This window comes from Aquarana catesbeiana, linkage group LG09, assembly GCF_042186555.1.
Source record: "Aquarana catesbeiana isolate 2022-GZ linkage group LG09, ASM4218655v1, whole genome shotgun sequence".
NCBI lineage: Eukaryota > Metazoa > Chordata > Amphibia > Anura > Ranidae > Aquarana > Aquarana catesbeiana.
Window position 1 is genome coordinate 68,340,963 of NC_133332.1, and position 21,439 is coordinate 68,362,401.

At 43.2% G+C, this 21,439-nt stretch overlaps 1 protein-coding gene across 1 annotated transcript in view; it reads left to right on the forward strand.

Moving 5' to 3' along the window:
- Positions 1–21,439, forward strand: part of LOC141107766 (uncharacterized) — a 70,115-nt gene that overhangs the window by 45,613 nt on the left and 3,063 nt on the right. Inside the window, exons 7-13 of the mRNA XM_073598705.1 lie at positions 11,481–11,597; positions 15,063–15,137; positions 15,217–15,304; positions 15,387–15,463; positions 15,534–15,696; positions 16,622–16,730; positions 17,378–17,504. Coding sequence (XP_073454806.1) covers positions 11,481–11,597; positions 15,063–15,137; positions 15,217–15,304; positions 15,387–15,463; positions 15,534–15,696; positions 16,622–16,730; positions 17,378–17,504 — 756 coding nt within the window. The remainder of the gene's footprint in view (positions 1–11,480; positions 11,598–15,062; positions 15,138–15,216; positions 15,305–15,386; positions 15,464–15,533; positions 15,697–16,621; positions 16,731–17,377; positions 17,505–21,439) is intronic.

Here is a 21,439-nt window from a genome sequence, read left to right on the forward strand (position 1 = left end):
AAGGATTTTACAGGTAAGCTGTTATAAAAATCCTATTTTTTGCCACAAGAAACAAAGTACATGAGGGTCTGGGTATATTTGGGGATTTTGACAACGGCTCATTGAGAAGGGCAGCTCTGGGGTTCTTTACTATATTTGCATGTGTCACGGAATAGATCAGCGTATGAACTCTCACCCAGAACTGGCGAACCTTCACACAGGTCCACCAGGTACGAAACATCAAGCTGGGCTAACCACAGCCCCTGAAAACACAAGGAGGCCTGGATACCTGGGTCTGTTCTAATGCCAAGATAGAAGTTCATTAGCCTCATTCTTTTGCATTTTCTTCACAGAAAGAAAGCAAAAAGTACACAAAGGGAAAAGATACAAAGAACACTACAGGGTCTATGTATAAGGCAGGGAATGTGACTTTTACAAACATTCTCTGGTGGAGAACCATTCAGCTCCACATGTTTTCAATGGGAGTGACTGATTCTCCACCAGTGAATGTGTTTGTTTTTTTTTTTGAAAGTCACATTCTTCATTTATAAATAGACCCCTTTAAAGTGGAAAAAAAACCTAAGTCTAGTTATTAAAAAGATGTTCCCTCCCCCCTCCTACCTATCCTGCCTAATCTGTATAAAAAAAGATGTGTGCACTTGCCTATTTTTAATCTGCTCCAGTCCACTTATGTGATCCTGCAGCTCAGGCTCAGGAAGCGCTCGGCAATGACTGGAAAATCCAGGAGCCGAGATGACACCCATAGACTCCCATAGCCCAGCTCTCCCTCCTCTCCCCTGCAGCAGCCGCTCACAGACACAGGAGAATTTGAGCTGTGGGATCACGTGACCGGATTGGTTAAACCCACAACAGTAAAATCAGTCTGTATATGCAACCTAGCGCGCTTGTTATACTCACTGTGGAACTTAAGGGGTTAATCCTCTGCATTGTGTAGAAAAAAAAAGCTGTTTTATCCTGTATGCACAGATCCTCCCCTCCCTGCTATGTCTAGCTTGGGAAAGCCAGCTAACACACAGTCAATAGCCAACCTGCACATGCTAACTTGTGTCTTTTATGCTGGAGGTAACAGTTTCTTGTTCTCAGAGATAGCCAGGTCACATGATATCACACGTGTGGGCGTGTATACAGACTGCAGTGAGAAAATCTCCACCTCCCTGAACTCTCAGCAATGGAGAAACTGTGCAGTTTATCACTGACCGTGGTATACAGGTCATCCAAAAAGGTATATAGTGGCAATATTTTATTGTAAAAAGATGATTTATAAGCTGCGGGGGGGGGGGGGGGGGGTGAACTATTTTCAACTTACTGGGTTTAGTAACACTTGAATGAAACTGTTACCTAAATTTACCTCCAAGAAAAAAAAATTGGATGAATAAATTATTTTTTACCAAATGTTTCTCAAACAGCTTCAAAAGTAAAAAATGTATTTCTTCACTTTGGTGAGTCAATGATATGTAACAAGTGTTCTGGACAGGAGTTTTCATGATTGAAGTGTGAATTCTAATGTTTGATCCACTAAAAAAAAAAACAAAAAAAAAAAAAAAACAGATCCACTTTACCGTTTTGATTTTAGCAAGTCTTCTGGGTTGTATAAACAGTTTAAACAGGCATGGTCTATGCTGCACTGCATTTAGAAAATGTAATATATTTGTGTTATATTTACTATAATAAATTTTGTGTTGATGGAACAGAAGCCGATGTTCTTTCCCCTCCCAGATGCTGTATAGTGTTCCCTCCTGTGTCCTTTAATGGTGTTTTATCGTAGAGCTCAGCAGGAAAGGCCTATGGGAAAATAGAGAAGTGGGAATGCTGTCAATATTAACAGATAATGCTATGAAAGCTCAGAGCCTGCTTTCCATGTTCTCCAACTAGGAGAATATCTCTTGGAAAACTAATGCTGGCCATACACCTATTGAATGTCACCAGGAAATGGCCGAAATTCAAGCCGCAGTACTTTCCTCCCTTTTCAGAGAAGCGATTGTCCATTGTCACAGGGGACATCTTTGCAGGGCTTCATCCAGGTTTCGTATCGTTGGCCATCATTATTAGCTGGCTCAGGATGACTTAAAGCAGATCTTCACTGCATCTGAGCACCACAAACCAAAAAACACTATTTCATTCATTTTTATGTAGCACGACCCCCCTGAGAACTGCTTTCCAACCCACCTGACACTTTGCACCACCTTAAAATAATAACTCTGTGCAGTTATATTCTATTAACGTTTACTGGAACAATTCCAAGAGGGTATTGTTACACAGAGAAGGCAATAGATCTACTGAGCTTTGGGTAACAGTCCTAACTCAGCAGAGGAATTCCACTAAAATAATACAAGTCAAGATAATTTGTAGATAACAGTAGATTATATGTACAAACGAATACTACTTGAACCTGACCTGAAAGGATAAGCAAAGGTTAAGTATTTATACTGGCAAACTTCTAAAGGGGAAATATTGGAGAAGGGCATTGAGGCCACTAGGTGGGCCTCAGGGACTTTTAACGGTGCTTAAGTCAATGATATACCGAACGTATCATAAAATAATATTTTATTAGACACTCTCATTAAAAGGAAACAGACATTAATAAAAGACAATATACAGAACAGAAAAAAAGGGGAGGATAACCCTTTGATACAGAAGTTAATACCACTTTCTCAACATGTTTCGCTTTCATAAGCTTCTTCAGGAGATATATTTGTGATATTAGAGTCAACTATGGAAGAATAGAGAAAATATATCTGTAAACAATACATGTACATGTCTGCTTATACATCATACAATCATGATATCTAAATATGAGCAATGTACAAAAATGAATAAAATATATATATATAATAGATAGATCTACATATGTGTAAACATCATATATTCAAATGAAAATATACAATAGGAAAAAAAAAAAAACAAACAGCCACATTTCATGTGTATGATCATCATTAAGCTTGAAAGAGCTTACCTGTAGAGAGAAATATATAATTAAAAGGCAGACTTGTGTAATGGCAAATGCTTCCTCCTCAGCTCCCACCTCACTATAAATGCATGCAGAGAGGGATAAAATCCCTAAAGCATGAGAATTCTTCAAAGAGAGAAAAATTGAGAACGGTAAGTCTAAATGGATAAGATAAATTTAATTGAAGTGCACTTATCAGTAGCATTGTGTATGAAGATAAAAAAATCAAAAATCAATCGAAAAATACCTCTAATAGAATCAATCAAGGGTAACAAGAGGCTACATCCAAAAGATGGTAGATTGCAAAATTGCTGAAAAAATATAAAAGACGGTTCTTGTATTGCAGAGGAGTCGCAGTCAAAGAAGGGGGCAGTATACGTCCATACACAGCTGATGGATAAGCTGGACCTGGAGGTATTGCTGCAAACTCTCACAAAGAGCCTGAAGAATATAAACATAATAGGAGGATGTCTCTGAGTATCATCTATACTGGAATGCATAATTGTTACAAAAGGCAAACGAACATGGATGCAAGGACTTACTGTAATGATCAAGATCTCTATTCAACAAAATTGCCCGTCAGGAGGATCCCTCTGCCCCACGTATCAAGCAGGAAATGACAGAAGTTGGCGGGGAAACAAAAGCCCCGCTTTTAAACCTCTCCAGCGTGACGACGTCTGACTCATCGTCACGCTGCGGACCGAAAAAGACACCTGCGCATGCGCACGTATCCGATTTCCATTTACAGAGCAGCGTAAGTGACGTCGGGTACTACAAACGGACCCGCGGCCATCTTAGAAAATCCTATGCCCTGAATTTGATAATAAGAAGGCTCACAGGGCTCAAAAGGGAAAAAATTAAGTTGTGTTTGGTATATACACTGACGCAATCAAAGTCAATAGTCTCTGATGTGGCGTGGCTGTCACACGGCCCTGTTTGGGGATTTTATTGCCCTGATACTTTGCATTAAAGGAGCCCAAAGATACTCACAGAGATTATATAATATAATGAATGCCGTGTGTATGAATAAATCGAAAACAAAAAGAGCAGCACTCGGTGTCCAAAAAACGGGCAACGAAGCAATCAAAACATTGATTAGGAAATGATTGACTAAGTGCCCGGGGTGTCCATACATGCCAAAGAATATAGAGGAAAGGAGACCAAGGACGAAGCATAAGCTCATACCACATTCAATAACAGAAATTATGATAATCAAACAAATTAATCCATCAATCAATACATAAATAATTTGTAATTTATATGAGTGGAAAAAAAAAAAAAAAAACACGGAGGTTCTCCAAAAACAGGCCAAAACTTCGAAATAATAAATTTATCTTCCATCCCCCTTAGTGCTGATCAACTCTCTGTCTTGGAATTAGGATTGACCTTCTGTCCAACACAGAGAGTTGATCACTTTGAACTTATCAAAGATCTTAACTTATTTGCTCGCAAGTTAATGCTTCGCATCATTTTTGACAAATCTGTACAATCTAATATAACACCACCTCAACCCACAGTGGAAAACATCACACTGAATGAAATCAAAGCAATGGAAGAGCTCATGGAGCTCTGGGACGAGGGTCATATAGACGAGACTGACCTTTTGGAGGCCCAGACTCTTGATCAGGATGGTGTTCCTGGCCATGGGTCCAGTGCTTCCTATCCAGTTGTGCCTTTTACCCCTAAGGAGTACAAACCAAAATCTAAAACCTTCCCCACACCACAAGGCAATCCCAACGTGTGGGCATTTGTCCATCAGGTCACTGAGGACATTTGTAGGACTAAATGGAAGGGCATAAAACAATCAAATCTTACAAGCCAACAAAAACTGGCTTTAAAGTCACTACAGTTGGACTCCCGTCTGGTGGTTAAACCATCAGATAAAGGAGGCAATTTAGTAGTGATGACAACCGAACAATATGAATCTATGGTCTTGCGTCTCTTACAAAATCGAGACTGGTATAGGAAAGTCTCAGAGACACATGTTACCAACATGACCATAGGTTATAGAAAGTTGATTGGGACCGCATACAATAGGGCCCTAATCACAAAATCGACATGGGAGTTCCTCAATGTGCCCTGTCCTCGGATTCCCACACTGTATGCCCTCCCCAAGGTTCATAAGGATTTAAACAACCCCCCTGGCAGACCGATCGTGTCCGGAAACGGGTCCCTTACGGAAAATGCCAGTCAACTAATAGATGAATTTCTTAGACCACATGTGGAGGGTTTGACATCCCACTTACAAGACACCAGTGAACTTCTCAGAGTTTTGGATGGTCTGACTATCCCAAAGGGAGCATGGCTTGTGGCCTTGGATGTGGAGGCCCTCTACAACTCCATCCCCCATGATTTGGGGGTGGCAGTTGTAGAGGGCTTCATTTCTCGAGATGGGGATGTCCCTGATACCTACAGGAGCTTCATTTTGGACCTCCTGAGGTTTATCCTCATGAACAACATTTTTCTGTTTGCTCGCTACCACTACCTCCAGGTGCAGGGGGTCGCTATGGGGACCAGATGTGCCCCCACCTATGCGAACCTGTACCTGGGGGAGTGGGAGCAGAGTCTTTTCTTCAGGGAAGATTTGGAAAATTTGACGAAAAACATATCAATATGGAAACGATATATTGATGATGTTTTCCTAATTTGGACTGGAAGTAGAGAAGACCTCTCGTCCTTTTTTGAGGGCCTGAAAATTAATTCTTATAATTTAACCTTCACCATGGAAGCAAGCCAAACGACCTTAACTTTCCTGGATGTTACTCTTTTCATCAACCCAGATAGAACCATTGGAACCACTCTTTTTCGAAAAGCATCAGCAGGAAATTCACTCCTGCATGCTACCAGCTCCCACCCCCAACCACTCATAAATAATGTTCCCTATGGACAGTATCTAAGACTAAGGAGAAATTGCAGTGAGAATATTCATTTCGAATCCGAGGCCAGGGCACTGAGGGAACGTCTCAAGGCACGGGGCTACAGCAATAAATGTCTAAAAAGAGCCTATCTTAGAGCGAAAAGAAGCCAACGTAATCAACTAATCTATAGGCCCACAAAATCAAAATTGGTCCCTGGCCTTAGAATGATTACCACCTTCTCTGGACAACATCGGCAAATGCGGGAGCTGCTGCAAAAGCACTGGTATTTGCTGATGGGAGACCCTAGGGTGTCCAAACATCTCAAACACTACCCTGAGATTACTTTCCGTCGATCTCGATCAATTAAAGACCACATAGTCCATAGTCATCATGCCCCACCACCTATAACGCATACTAAAAATAAAGGCACCAGACCCTGCCACAAATGTGACTTTTGCAGATATATCTATGCATCTCGCAATATCACTCTTCCCAATGGTCAGTTATACAACCCCAAGTTCCTAGCTACATGCCAATCCATAGGCGTAGTTTATATAATGATATGTGAGTGCAATGCATATTATGTGGGGAAAACCAAACGCCCCTTTTTCCATCGGATTAGAGACCATGTCTCTTTAGTTTGTAAAAAAAAGATGGAGACCCCTATAAGTCGACATATGGGCCTCCATCACCAATTTGATGATCGGATGATGCACTTTTATGTCTTGGAACATGTCCCCCCAAATGAAAGAGGGGGGAATTATGATAAAATCTTGTTACAACGCGAAACCAAGTGGATTGTCACCCTCAATGCTTTGAAACATCCAGGCTTAAATGATACCTTGAGTTACAAACCTTTTTTATAATATCCCTTTTTTTTTTTTTTCCACTCATATAAATTACAAATTATTTATGTATTGATTGATGGATTAATTTGTTTGATTATCATAATTTCTGTTATTGAATGTGGTATGAGCTTATGCTTCGTCCTTGGTCTCCTTTCCTCTATATTCTTTGGCATGTACGGACACCCCGGGCACTTAGTCAATCATTTCCTAATCAATGTTTTGATTGCTTCGTTGCCCGTTTTTTGGACACCGAGTGCTGCTCTTTTTGTTTTCGATTTATTCATACACACGGCATTCATTATATTATATAATCTCTGTGAGTATCTTTGGGCTCCTTTAATGCAAAGTATCAGGGCAATAAAATCCCCAAACAGGGCCGTGTGACAGCCACGCCACATCAGAGACTATTGACTTTGATTGCGTCAGTGTATATACCAAACACAACTCAATTTTTTCCTTTTTGAGCCCTGTGAGCCTTCTTATTATCAAATTCAGGGCATAGGATTTTCTAAGATGGCCACGGGTCCGTTTGTAGTACCCGACGTCACTTACGCTGCTCTGTAAATGGAAATCGGATACGTGCGCATGCGCAGGTGTCTTTTTCGGTCCGCAGCGTGACGATGAGTCAGACGTCGTCACGCTGGAGAGGTTTAAAAGCGGGGCTTTTGTTTCCCCGCCAACTTCTGTCATTTCCTGCTTGATACGTGGGGCAGAGGGATCCTCCTGACGGGCAATTTTGTTGAATAGAGATCTTGATCATTACAGTAAGTCCTTGCATCCATGTTCGTTTGCCTTTTGTAACAATTATGCATTCCAGTATAGATGATACTCAGAGACATCCTCCTATTATGTTTATATTCTTCAGGCTCTTTGTGAGAGTTTGCAGCAATACCTCCAGGTCCAGCTTATCCATCAGCTGTGTATGGACGTATACTGCCCCCTTCTTTGACTGCGACTCCTCTGCAATACAAGAACCGTCTTTTATATTTTTTCAGCAATTTTGCAATCTACCATCTTTTGGATGTAGCCTCTTGTTACCCTTGATTGATTCTATTAGAGGTATTTTTCGATTGATTTTTGATTTTTTTATCTTCATACACAATGCTACTGATAAGTGCACTTCAATTAAATTTATCTTATCCATTTAGACTAACCGTTCTCAATTTTTCTCTCTTTGAAGAATTCTCATGCTTTAGGGATTTTATCCCTCTCTGCATGCATTTATAGTGAGGTGGGAGCTGAGGAGGAAGCATTTGCCATTACACAAGTCTGCCTTTTAATTATATATTTCTCTCTACAGGTAAGCTCTTTCAAGCTTAATGATGATCATACACATGAAATGTGGCTGTTTGTTTTTGTTTTTTTTTTTTTTTTTTCCTATTGTATATTTTCATTTGAATATATGATGTTTACACATATGTAGATCTATCTATTATATATATATATTTTGTTCATTTTTTTCATTTTTGTACATTGCTCATATTTAGATATCATGATTGTATGATGTATAAGCAGACATGTACATGTATTGTTTACAGATATATTTTCTCTATTCTTCCATAGTTGACTCTAATATCACAAATATATCTCCTGAAGAAGCTTATGAAAGCGAAACATGTTGAGAAAGTGGTATTAACTTCTGTATCAAAGGGTTATCCTCCCCTTTTTTTCTGTTCTGTATATTGTCTTTTATTAATGTCTGTTTCCTTTTAATGAGAGTGTCTAATAAAATATTATTTTATGATACGTTCGGTATATCATTGACTTAAGCACCGTTAAAAGTCCCTGAGGCCCACCTAGTGGCCTCAATGCCCTTCTCCAATATTTAAAGTTATTATTTGGGATGTGGTGCTTCTGAATCTTCCTCTCATTCCGAATTTTCTTATTCTAAAGGGGAAACCCAGGCCAGCCTATTAACCTTTAATCCTAATAAGAGACCAGGCTTAATAGTATTGGTATGAGGGCCCTTTAAGCAGTAATGACAGCAATACCCTATTGCAGGCCTCATGGTCTTCGGCATTCGGAGATCATTAACTATATCCAATAAGGTGCAGTAACAAGACAATGTGATTTCTTGAAATGGAAGAAGCTTAAGATGTCTATGTACAGTGTTCAAAAGTAGGTGCAGTAAAGTATTCCCAAGGTAAAGCTGTCTGTACACAGTGTCCCAGTGAAGTAATAAGGAAAGGTTTGCAAAGGTGGGCAATTGCCCTCTCACCAATGACCAGGCCGATTCAATGCCTTCTGGACAGCGGCTCCCGGAGTGAGGTGGTGCTGGATGGGTGTCTGACGAACAACAAGCATTGCTAGGCCCTTCTTATCTGGGTTGGAATGTTGTACCCCATGTGGTAGGCCGCGACCTCGCTCTCCATGCACGGAGAGGTCTGTCACACGTCAGGCCCAGGAGGAAGAGAGTGTTGGGTGGGTCTCTGGCTTCTTTTATAGCTCCTCTCAGCAATCTCCCTGATGGTAGCAAAGATCCCTGGGATATGTGGTCCAGGTGTATAGTCATGCGGAGCAATTGCCGTTCTGAGGAACTACTAACCCCACAATCCCTTTAGTTTGACTCACAAATATGATGTCAGTTAGTAATACTGGGCACTAGAGAGACATGTGATGCATAGAAATACCAGAGGATCACTCTACTTTGCAATTGTAGTCCACATTGCTACATTTAATATTAAAAGCATACACCCTCATCCATCCATGTCTCCATGGTTTATTTTGTTGATTAAATCATTTTGAAAAACACCCCCTTATTTCAGGCCATAGCCATCTTGAATAAGGGCAAACAAATCATGCAGCATTTACTTCCTGGAATCCATGTGTCCTTAGCTCGAGTATGCAGGTGTTCCATCAGATTAGGCGACCCGTCAGAATTGGTAATGGAAATGACGTTCCGTCACCGCCATCTTGCTACACCCCGCACTCCTCCACAGTAAGGATACAGTGAGAAGGGGACAAGGGGACATCTTGTTATACCCACCGCAGTTTTGCATTTCACAGTAATTCTTAACAGTAAACGGAGCTTATAAAGGATTTAGAAATCGAGGATTTAGAAATAAAGAATTTAGAAATCGAACGGACTGTTTAGATGTTGAATTTTAAAAGCAACGGCAAACCTGACGATCTCACAGGTTTGCTGATCTGACAGAACACCGCTGCCTTTATAATTAAACATGTAAACTGTCCGATATATTTGTAAATACTGTATTTCCCCATATATGCTCCGTTTACTGTTAAAAATAACTGTGAAATGCTAAACTCCGGTGGGTGTAACAAGATGTCCACTTGCCCCTTCATGGTGTATCCTTACTGTAGAGGAGTGCAGGGTGTAGCAAGATGGTGGTGACGGAATGTCGCCAATTCTGACGGGTCGCCATATCTGACGGAACACAGGCAGGGTGTGCTTTGCTTGGCTGAGAAAACCCCTCCCCCTCTTCCCCACCCTTCTGAAGATTCCTGGGATGTATAATATAATTTGCCTAGGCAAGAAACCAGAAAGTAACTGGAGAAATGTTAAAAAGAGTTTAAAACAAGTAAATATGATATACTTTCCTCTCTATTTACTAATGCTAGCAGCATAAGGATTAAAAATACTCAATGTTGATTGGGAGAGTGAAGTTCCTCCTTTAACTCCTTGCATGGGAGTTAATTCATTCCAGCATTAAGGAATGCTGAGATTGCACGGTAAGCTGTATAAACATGGCTCTCTAAAGATTGTGCAATCTTTAGAGACTTGCTAGCAGAAACGTTAATATGTTTTGCAATAAAAGCCTTCTGCTTTTAAAGTAAAAACTTCAGAATACTAAGGAGAACACCAGGGATAAAGAAAAACGGCCTTGCGTGGGGCTTTCCCTGTACTGCAAACGGTAAATGCTCATTGCTAGGGGGCTACAAAAGGCACTTTTACTTACCTGGTCCTCTGCTCCCACAGGCTCCTGTTGTGCTGTAAGACTGGTCCCCAAAGTCTCTTCTCACTTATGCTCCACTGTTTGCAAGTCCACTAACGTTGTCATCATCAAATCCAATGTAGAGCCTATAGCCCTGGATTGGATGAGGGGACACAGAGAGACAGTCCACTGCCAGAGCGTAGTGGAGTAGAAGAGAGCGCCAGCTGGCAGGGGAATGGATTGGGTAACCTAAATTGCTTTTCCTGGTTCCCTAGACCTAAGCAAGCACTTACCCGTCATAGTTTGGGTATAGCCCAGATGCAAGAAAGGATTTTTTATTTTCCTGAAGATGATCTTTAAAGTGGTTTCCTTTACATTCTCTGCATTAAGGTAAAAAAACCTCCAGTAGTTGTTCCTCCCATCCCGCTCCCCTCCCTAAATACTTACCGGAGTCCCAGATTGATTCAGCGCTGTGCCCACCTGCAACAGTGCTGGTCCTCTGTCTCCCCTCTCAGAGGCTCAGACAGCTGTGAAAGCCATTGCTCCTGCTGCTGTCGATCAAATGCTTTGAGGAGGGAGCAGGGGGTGGAGCTAAGCTGTACTGTGTATGTCAATAGATGCACACAGCCCAGCTTGGGAGCAAGCCCACAGAAGCAGGGGTGTACCGAGAAGAGGAGAAGCCAAGAGTGTCAGTGGGGGACACCAGGTTCGGGCCTTTTGCACATTGCACAGAGCAGGTAAGTAGAACATGTTTGTTATTTTAAAAACATATATTTGCCTTTACAATCACTTTAAGGTATTAGACAAAATGCAGTAACACTGGCACCAGTAATATGTTTCAATAATTTGCATATTGGCCTTTTCCATAAAGTTCAAAGCAGACTTAAATCTCCCTTTCATGATGGTTTCTTCATGGGTCTTTTTCTTTTGGCAGGGCAGGTTCCTTCATTTATCTTGGAGAAAACCTCTCTTCCCTCTGATGTGGGTGAAGAAGACTCAGTCAGCCAGAACCTCGAAGGTCTTCGCAGGAGACGCAGGCGCAGTATGAGCGGTATTGATGACCACAGTTTAAAGCGGTAGTAAACCACAGTTGACAAAAAATAAAAAAATCCCCAGAAAGGCAAAGCATAATGTCCTAGTATGCATTGCATACTAGGACATTATGAGAGGCTTTCTCCAAAACGAAGCCCTCCAGCTCTGCGCTGTCACTGCTGAGGGCTTCCATCTTCCCTCCGTCTTCCTTCTGGGTTCATGGCCTCCGGCCAAATGAGTGTCCAGGGGCGCAATGATATCACTCCTGTGCATGCGCACGGGAGCTGCCGTTTGCTGAGGCTCTGAAGGTCCGGCACTGTATGCTAGACCTTTAGGGCGAATGTGTCGGTAACGTCACCGTCAGGTTTAGGATATATTCACAGTACCTACAGGTAAGCCTTATTATAGGCTTACCTGTAGGTACAAGTGGTAGAACAGAGTTTACTACCACTTTAAATGTGTCTTCATTAGCTTTTCCATTAGAAAGTCATTCTGGTTTCAATCTGATGCAGTTTAAAAAAACTTTGAACCCCCAAAATGCATTGCAATTTTATGGTATTGGTGTCTGAATAAAATTAAATCCTAAACCAGTGTTTCTCAACTCCAGACCTCAAGGCGCCCCAACAGGTCATGTTTTCAGGATTTCCCTCAGATGAAAAGGCTGTGGTAATTACTAAGGCAGTGAAACTGATCAAATCACCTGTGCAAAATAATGGAAATCCTGAAAACATAAACCGGTTGGGGCGACTTGAGGACTGGAGTTGAGGAACACTGTCCTAAACGTATGTTCTGCTTTTGACGCTTTACTCCTTGCACCCCCAGTCCCTTCTTGAGCAAACAGCTGATCCTTCTGTTCTGGGAGAGCTGCCTAAGGATGACCATTCCCTTCACACTGCTGAGGCTTCATGTACACTGGGCATTTAGCCCATATGTGTCAAATCCCATGCTCACGAGGCACAGGTGCTGCATTCAGCCCCACTGCCAGCAGCCTGTCAAAATCTCACAGGCTAAGAAACTGCTCAGTTGAGTGTAGTGTGCTGCAGTCCCTGGCACGGGCTCACCATCGTTTGTGCGCAAGGAAAAGGAAGGCGTGGCTGCAAACTGACTCCGGACTTGACCCAAACCTTTTTCTCCAATCAAGTGCTTAATCATAACATACCTTATTATCATTAAACACTTGACTGTGTGAGATGTGTCAACAGCTCATTTGTCCTGTTACTGAATACTCTAACATTCGAGAAATTAAGAGTTTTGGATTACGTCCGGTGGCAGTGTGCGGCCATACCTAACTTTTTTCCTTAAAACCTCACCGGCTAAAATACACGGTGCACCTAATGGGACTGATTTTTAGAGCGGAATGCATTCAGGGACATATGCCTGGAACGTAGGAAATCTGGGCATGTGTCCCTAAACTCATAGGGCCCTTGTGATGGAACCGTCCTACACTCCGCTTGAGTGCTTCCATCAGTATACTGCTCTCCAGTCTGAACATGGAGATCAGATATTATAGCTGCTAATTGCAACCAAAAACTAGACGTGACTCGTTTGGCTGCAAAACTGGAACTTTTGTTGAACAAACTCACACAAAATATATACCCCACAGGAGGACACCCCCCCCCCCCCCTTCTGATCATATTACCCTAACAATACAAGCTGCACACAGGAATAAAATTAATGCAACCGACATATACTATAAACATTACGTTGATTAGCCACCTGGATGACTCGGAGGCCTCTTTCCAGGTCAGATGTTCTGGCATTGAGCTCACAAAGTACAATACACCTTAATAAAAGTATTAAAAAAATCCCTACAGTAGTTTGCTAGCTGACAATAGGTGTGTTAGTTAGCCCAATTAACACTACAAACCGTGATCTTATCCTACCTCACACTTGTAGACAACAGGACACCCAGGGCTTTCCAGATCTCATTAACCAGCTTTCTTTTCACATACATCTGTCCACTGTCCTAAGCTGGCAGAGACCATCATGGCCTCCCTAATAATGTCTTTTTGCATTACATAACAGGACATCCTCCTAAATGCTTGCAGCTCCCTCAAATGCCAGGGCCCATAGTCGGTAGGCAAGAGGCTAGCATTCAGTCCCCTCCAAAAGCCTCTGTCCCAGGTGAGTCTGACACAGCCCTAAGCATGAATACCACTGGGTACTGTGTCAAGCCACAACCAGATGCCGCTAAAATATATACAGTATTGGTGAAAATTTAGGTGAGACCCTGTCTTCAGCTATCTCTGTTATGCACACATTTGTCATATAATCTCTAACAAAAGTAACTTGCATGTCAGACTAGCGATCCTGCTCGCCAAACACAAATTATCCCTAAAAGACATTTCAACCCCATGTAAGACCTCATCTACAGAAGTACAGCTAATACTCATTCCAATCCTCAAGCCTGCCCTCCCTGGGTCATTTTATCTGTGCTGTTAAAAAGAATGGTGTTTGCAGTATCTGAAGGACATGTAGCTGTAGCAGGTCTTAACTATGGCTCCTGCTTGGGAATAGCGATTGCTTTGAATCTGCCTCAGCATATTTAAATGCATGAGCATTAAATATGCTTTACTCATATGTATAAGGCCTAAATGTCTACTTGAAGGGTGACAACTATGAACATGCTGTTGTAAAGCTTGTTTCTTGCAAGTTTCCATCTGCCTTGAGGTCACAGGAGCGGAGATGTGCCTGGAATTTTTTTTCAGTGTCGCATATCTGTCTTGGATGGATTAGCCTGTAGACAGGTGCAGTCTACTTTTTCCCCTGCAGCTATTCAGCAGTGGCACTGCAGCTGGAGAGGAAGTCAAAAGGAATATGGTTTGTCTATAGTTTCCTGGGTCACCGGAAAAGCGATCCAATTGGATGCTGTCACTCCATGTAACTCAAGCAGCCATCTTCGGTCAGGCAGAGCCTATTTAAGGCCCTGGCTCCCAGGCTTGGCGTGCATTTTACGAGTGGACAGAGTAGGGAAAGGAACCCCGTCTGTTAGGGACAGTACTAGCATTGGGGAAAGGTTCCTGATGAGGAGGGAAAGCATAGGGTCACATTTCTTCTGGACACCTTCCCGATTGGGCATGAGACAGGTCGCATTCTGTCCCCTCTCAACAGACATTGTCAATCCAGCTGGAATCTGCTTCTTTTACGTTGATGGAAACCGGGCTTGTTGTAAACTGTTACTGCATTACTTCAATACAAGTCTTCAGTTGCACCTGCCTGTTTGAGTTATTGCCTCCGTACCACCCCTACAAGCCATTTAAATGTCCTGACTTATTGGCTCCTGGACAAATAGCAAAAGGCCCCACTGTCCTTTGGAGTGACTTGGCTACCCAAGTAATATTTCTTTCCCTGCTCCCAAGTGTAATTCTGACCTCTGTTGAATACCTTGTTAATACCAGTATATTTTCTGCCACCTTTACTTGATCAAGTAGTAATTATTCAAAATGATGATAATTTTTAATTTGTTCTAAAAAATGTTTTTTAGGAATGGTCAATGACGCTTTAAACAAACTGAAGTCTGGTCTAGGTCCCTCAAGCTTTAGTACAGATCGAGCATCGGGTAAGAGAATGATTTGTAATTTTAACTGAGTCGTCTGGACCTCAAGATTTAGCTGCTGACCAGCGTCTGAATTTGTTAGATGAAATAGAATTGCCACAGAGGAGCAAAACCAAGCGGAAAGCATCTGAGGACTCTGGTTGTGGAGAACTTTGTACACCCAAGAAACGGTAACAGCAATTTTGCTGGTTTCTGTTCCATGTTGTTGAGGGTTTCACAAGCAGAGAAGCATGAACATGTTTATTGTTTTAGCAAATCAATAATTGCCGATGATCATCTAAACGATGAAGAAGTTAAAGAACCAAGCACATCCCAGTCTCCATTGCCAGGTAGTTAGCAGAAAGTTTAACGGTACTGGTCTCTAGCTGTCATTTTTAATTCTTGTGACTTGCTTTTCAGATGACGCAGGAGGTGGAGAAGAGGTGTTTTCTGACTTCTTGGTGAGTCCTCGTAACTTTTTGGAGCTCAATTCAGAATCCCCTGCTGTTCCATCAACTCCCGATTCCTCCTCTCGTGGACAGAAAGGCAGAAAAAAGCGAAGAAACAGCAAACGCATAAAAAGGTAATGCTAGATGGAGGTTTAAATCTCATGACTAGACTTTGCAGGATATTTTTGACCATGCTACTGTTATAAGTATTGGAAACGCATGATCTGTTGATTTTATGCTGCTGTGTTTACCTGTGGCAGTAATTACCTCTGCTTTTGTAAGAGATATATTTTAGTTCAGGACTCTTCTAGGTAAGTGTTTTCCTTACTATTCCCTACCAAGTCTTTTAAAGCATTAGTTATGGTGTGAATTAAGGGTACACAGTGAATATATTTTGCATTCAAACAGTCTATCCTGGAAATTCTTCTTATGCCTAAATCTCTTCCACTCTAAACCTACTGCAGCCTTGCCCACACATGCACACTGAGGCAAAAGGTAGGTTGCATAACCCAGAACCATGTGAAAAGAGGGTGCAGTCTCACTTAGAAAAACTTTTGAGAAGCCTGATGACTCTAGGTCAGTGGTCACCAACCTTTCGGACCTCATGGACCACTAAGATCACAATTTTGAATCCCGCAGACCACTAACATGAATTTTATATGCCTTATACACACAAAGCTACGGCTCCCTGCCCCCCTCCCCTGGATTACACTGCTGCCTTATACACACAATGCTCTGGCTCTCTGACCCCCCCGCCCCGCACTCTGCTTCCCACTGCTGCCTTACACAGATTCATCATTGCATCTCCCCTACTTATCCAGCCACATGCTCAAGCAATATGCTCCCTCCCACACTCTGTTATTAGTGCTGCCATTGAAGTCCCCCCTACTCTCTCCTGTACTCCCGGCGCATCCCTCTGAGTTCACAGGCGCTGGAACTATGGTGGAGGCATCAGGTATCAATGCGCCATGACAGTATTGACTGTCTTTACTAGAATACTCTTGCCTTTGCCCATTGCCTGCAGTTGCTCCTGTTTTCTCCATCCTTTTCTCACAATAGGCAGACAGGCCAGCTCTCAATTTCTCCTGCTCAACTGGACAGAAAGGAGAAGGTTCGCAATTCACTGAGACTCTTTTATCGGGCACGAGCAACCAAACCGCCACAGCCGGTGAGCTTATGCTATGATTTGTTTGGGACGGTTATTGTTTCCACTACCTTCTGTCAACTGTAATTAGAACTTTTCCTTTTTTGTTTGGTGTGTAAACTCATGCTAAAGACATAAGACAGTAGGTACAGGAGATTGTTATAGAAGGATACTCCGATTGTAATTTAGGTTAGATTATAGGAAAGGGATTCCATTTTAAAACCAGCTCTCCAATGAGGGTTGGCCATGAGCCGTCATCAATCTCAAATTCACTGATGTGCAGGAAGGAAAGAGCCAATGGGGGAGATTTACTAAACCTTGGGCATGCAGAATCTGATGCAGCTGTGCATAGTGACCAATCAGCTTCTAGGTTTTATTGTCAAAGTTTAATTGAACAAGCTGAAGTTAGAAGCTGATTGATGTAGCTGTGCATAGTAACCAGATTCTGTGTGCACCAGTTTTTGTAAATCTCCCACAATGTGTATTGAGGGGTCCAAAGAGTCCCCTACTTCAGGGCTTGGATGAAACCTCTTGCAGGATGGAAACAAACTGCACACGTTTGTGCATATTGGTCTTGAAGGAAGTTTCAGTAGCACATAATAAAATATCTTGATACAAATATATTCCTTACTTCATCATCAATGGCTTTTCCACTTCCATTTCTTATTCAGACTACAGAATGTAAAACCCTGGAGCAGACTGGGTGGAATTTGATGAAAAAGATGGTTGCAGACGCTTTGGATGGACCTTTCTTCAATGGGAGAGATTTTCGAGTGAGTCTGAAAACTTCAAGCAGTGGTAGGTTACCCAGAGTTTTCATTGAATAGTTTGAAAATGTAGGGATCCATAATTTTAACCTGTGGAAAACATTCCAATTTATTATTTACTAGCAATGTAACTGACCCAATTCTTTTTAATAACCGATGAACAATATAGGGGTTTACAGTTTATCACCATTTGTGGTTAAATCCCATCATGTCAATCACAGCTAGGGATGAGCTTCGAGTTCGAGTCGAACTCATGTTCGACTCGAACATTGGCTGTTCGCAAGTTCACCGAACAGCGAACAATTTGGGGTGTTCGCGGCAAATTCGAATGCTGCGGAACACCCTTTAAAAGTCTATGGGAGAAATCAAAAGTGCTAATTTTAAAGGCTAATATGCAAGTTATTGTCATAAAAAGTGTTTGGGGACCTGGGTCCTGCCCCAGGGGACATGGATCAATGCAAAAAAAAGTTTTAAAAACGGCCGTTTTTTCAGGAGCAGTGATTTTAATAATGCTTAAAGTCAATCAATAAAAGTGTAATATCCCTTTAAATTTCGTACCTGGGGGTGTCTATAGTGTGCCTGTAAAGGGGCGCATGTTTCCTGTGTTTAGAACAGTCTGACAGCAAAATGACATTTTGAAGGAAAAAACTCATTTAAAACTACTCGCGGCTATTGCATTGCCGACAATACACATAGAAGTTCATTGATAAAAACGGCATGGGAATTCCCCAAAGGGGAACCCCGAACCAAAATTAAAAAAAAAAAAATGACGTGGGAGTCCCCCTAAATTCCATACCAGGCCCTTCAGGTCTGGTATGGATATTAAGGGGAACCCCGGCCAAAATTTAAAAAAAAAATGACGTGGGGTTCCCCCTAAATTCCATACCAGACCCTTCAGGTCTGGTATGGATTTTAAGGGAAACCCCGCGCCAAAAAAAAAAAAAAAAAACGGCGTGGGGTCCCCCCAAAAATCCATACCAGACCCTTATCCGAGCACGCAACCTGGCAGGCCGCAGGAAAAGAGGGGGGGACGAGAGTGCGGCCCCCCCTCCCTCCTGAACCGTACCAGGCCACATGCCCTCAACATTGGGAGGGTGCTTTGGGGTAGCCCCCCAAAACACCTTGTCCCCATGTTGATGAGGACAAGGGCCTCATCCCCACAACCCTGGCCGGTGGTTGTGGGGGTCTGCGGGCGGAGGGCTTATCGGAATCTGGAAGCCCCCTCTAACAAGGTGACCCCCAGATCCCGGCCCCCCCCCCGTGTGAAATGGTAAGGGGGTACATAAGTACCCCTACCATTTCACGAAAAAAGTGTCAAAAATGTTAAAAATGACAAGAGACAGTTTTTGACAATTCCTTTATTTAAATGCTTCTTCTTTCTTCTATCTTCCTTCATCTTCTGGTTCTTCTGGTTCTTCCTCCGGCGTTCTCGTCCAGCATCTCCTCCGCGGCGTCTTCTATCTTCTTCTCCTCGGGCCGCTCCGCACCCATGGCATGGGGGGGGAGGCTCCCGCTCTTCTCTTCTTCTTTTCTTCTCTTCTTCTCTTCTTCTTTTCTTCTTTTCTTCTCCGGGCTGCTCCGCAATCCATGCTGGCATGGAGGGAGGCTCCCGCTGTGTGACGGCGCTCCTCGTCTGACAGTTCTTAAATAACGGGGGGGGGCGGGGCCACCCGGTGACCCCGCCCCCCTCTGACGCACGGTGACTTGACGGGACTTCCCTGTGACGTCACGGGGAATGCCACAGGGAAGTCCCGTCAAGTCACCGTGCGTCAGAGGGGGGCGGGGTCACCGGGTGGCCCCGCCCCCCCCCTTATTTAAGAACTGTCAGACGAGGAGCGCCGTCACACAGCGGGAGCCTCCCTCCATGCCAGCATGGATTGCGGAGCGGCCCGGAGAAGAAAATGAAGAAGAGAAGAAGAGAAGAAAAGAAGAAGAGAAGAGCGGGAGCCTCCCCCCCATGCCATGGGTGCGGAGCGGCCCGAGGAGAAGAAGACAGAAGACGCCGCGGAGGAGATGCTGGACGAGAACGCCGGAGGAAGAACCAGAAGAGCCAGAAGAACCAGAAGATGAAGGAAGATAGAAGAAAGAAGAAGCATTTAAATAAAGGAATTGTCAAAAACTGTCTCTTGTCATTTTTAACATTTTTGACACTTTCTTCGTGAAATGGTAGGGGTACTTATGTACCCCCTTACCATTTCACACAGGGGGGGGGGCCGGGATCTGGGGGTCACCTTGTTAAAGGGGGCTTCCAGATTCCGATAAGCCCCCCGCCCGCAGACCCCCACAACCACCGGCCAGGGTTGTGGGGATGAGGCCCTTGTCCTCATCAACATGGGGACAAGGTGTTTTGGGGGGCTACCCCAAAGCACCCTCCCAATGTTGAGGGCATGTGGCCTGGTACGGTTCAGGAGGGAGGGGGGGCCGCACTCTCGTCCCCCCCTCTTTTCCTGCGGCCTGCCAGGTTGCGTGCTCGGATAAGGGTCTGGTATGGATTTTTGGGGGGACCCCACGCCGTTTTTTTTTTTTTTTTTGGCGCGGGGTTCCCCTTAAAATCCATACCAGACCTGAAGGGTCTGGTATGGAATTTAGGGGGAACCCCACGTCATTTTTTTTTTTAATTTTGGCCGGGGTTCCCCTTAATATCCATACCAGACCTGAAGGGCCTGGTATGGAATTTAGGAGGACTCCCACGTCATTTTTTTTTTTTTTAATTTTGGTTCGGGGTTCCCCTTTGGGGAATTCCCATGCCGTTTTTATCAATGAACTTCTATGTGTATTGTCGGCAATGCAATAGCCGCGAGTAGTTTTAAATGAGTTTTTTTCCTTCAAAATGTCATTTTGCTGTCAGACTGTTCTAAACACAGGAAACATGCGCCCCTTTACAGGCATACTATAGACACCCCCCAGGTACGAAATTTAAAGGGATATTACACTTTTATTGTTTGACTTTAAGCATTATTAAAATCACTGCTCCTGAAAAAACGGCCGTTTTAAAATTTTTTTTTGCATTGATCCATGTCCCCTGGGGCAGGACCCAGGTCCCCAAACACTTTTTATGACAATAACTTTCATATAAGCCTTTAAAATTAGCACTTTTGATTATTCATGTTCGTGTCCCATAGACTTTAACGGTGTTCGCATGTTCGAACAAACTTTTTTCCTGTTCGCATGTTCTGGTGCGAACCGAACAGGGGGGTGTTCGGCTCATCCCTAATCACAGCAATCCCCCAGGCATGGTATAAATGAACCTGTGGCCAGGCTCTAAACAATTATGTATTTACATATTCTTAGTAAAAATTTAGTGAGCTTTAAAGCCCTCAGTAATATCAGAATCTGCAGGTACTGTGGAGTCATTCATCCTTTAACCACTAAAGTGCTCAATTCTGCCTGCTGCTGCCTCCCAGCAGTAATTCAGCAGCCTCTTAGCCTTCTATTCTCCAATGTAAACCTAGAAAAACTGCTGTGGGAAAGGGAAATCTGCTGAGAAAAGGACTTGAAAAGCTTCGGTGCTTCTGCTATAAACTGAGGATGAATGGATTAATTGCTCCTCCATGCTTACAGCTACTGAAGTTGTTAATGTAGTGCTACTCCCATAGGAGCCTCGGGAATTACTTGTCCAGGTCTTCCCAACTTCAGCCCCGCACCAAGGCACACAACAGGCTCATTCACTTCTTCTCCAAACACCAGACTAGGGTGTTAAAGTCCCTTTAACAAGTAAAGTATTTGGACAGAGCTCTTCAGGACACCAGCCAGTGTCCACCCACAGCAGACTATAACTAGGCACCAGAGGTGTAACTAGAGCACAAGGTCTCCAAGATCCAGCAATGTCTGTACTCCAAAGGCCCAAGGACAGATGGATGCCTCCTTCCAATCTTCCAAGCAATGCCGTCCAGTACAACCAGACAGATCTGTGGCAGACTTAGTCAGCTTAATCTAAGCACCTGGGTCACTGCATTCCTCCCTCAG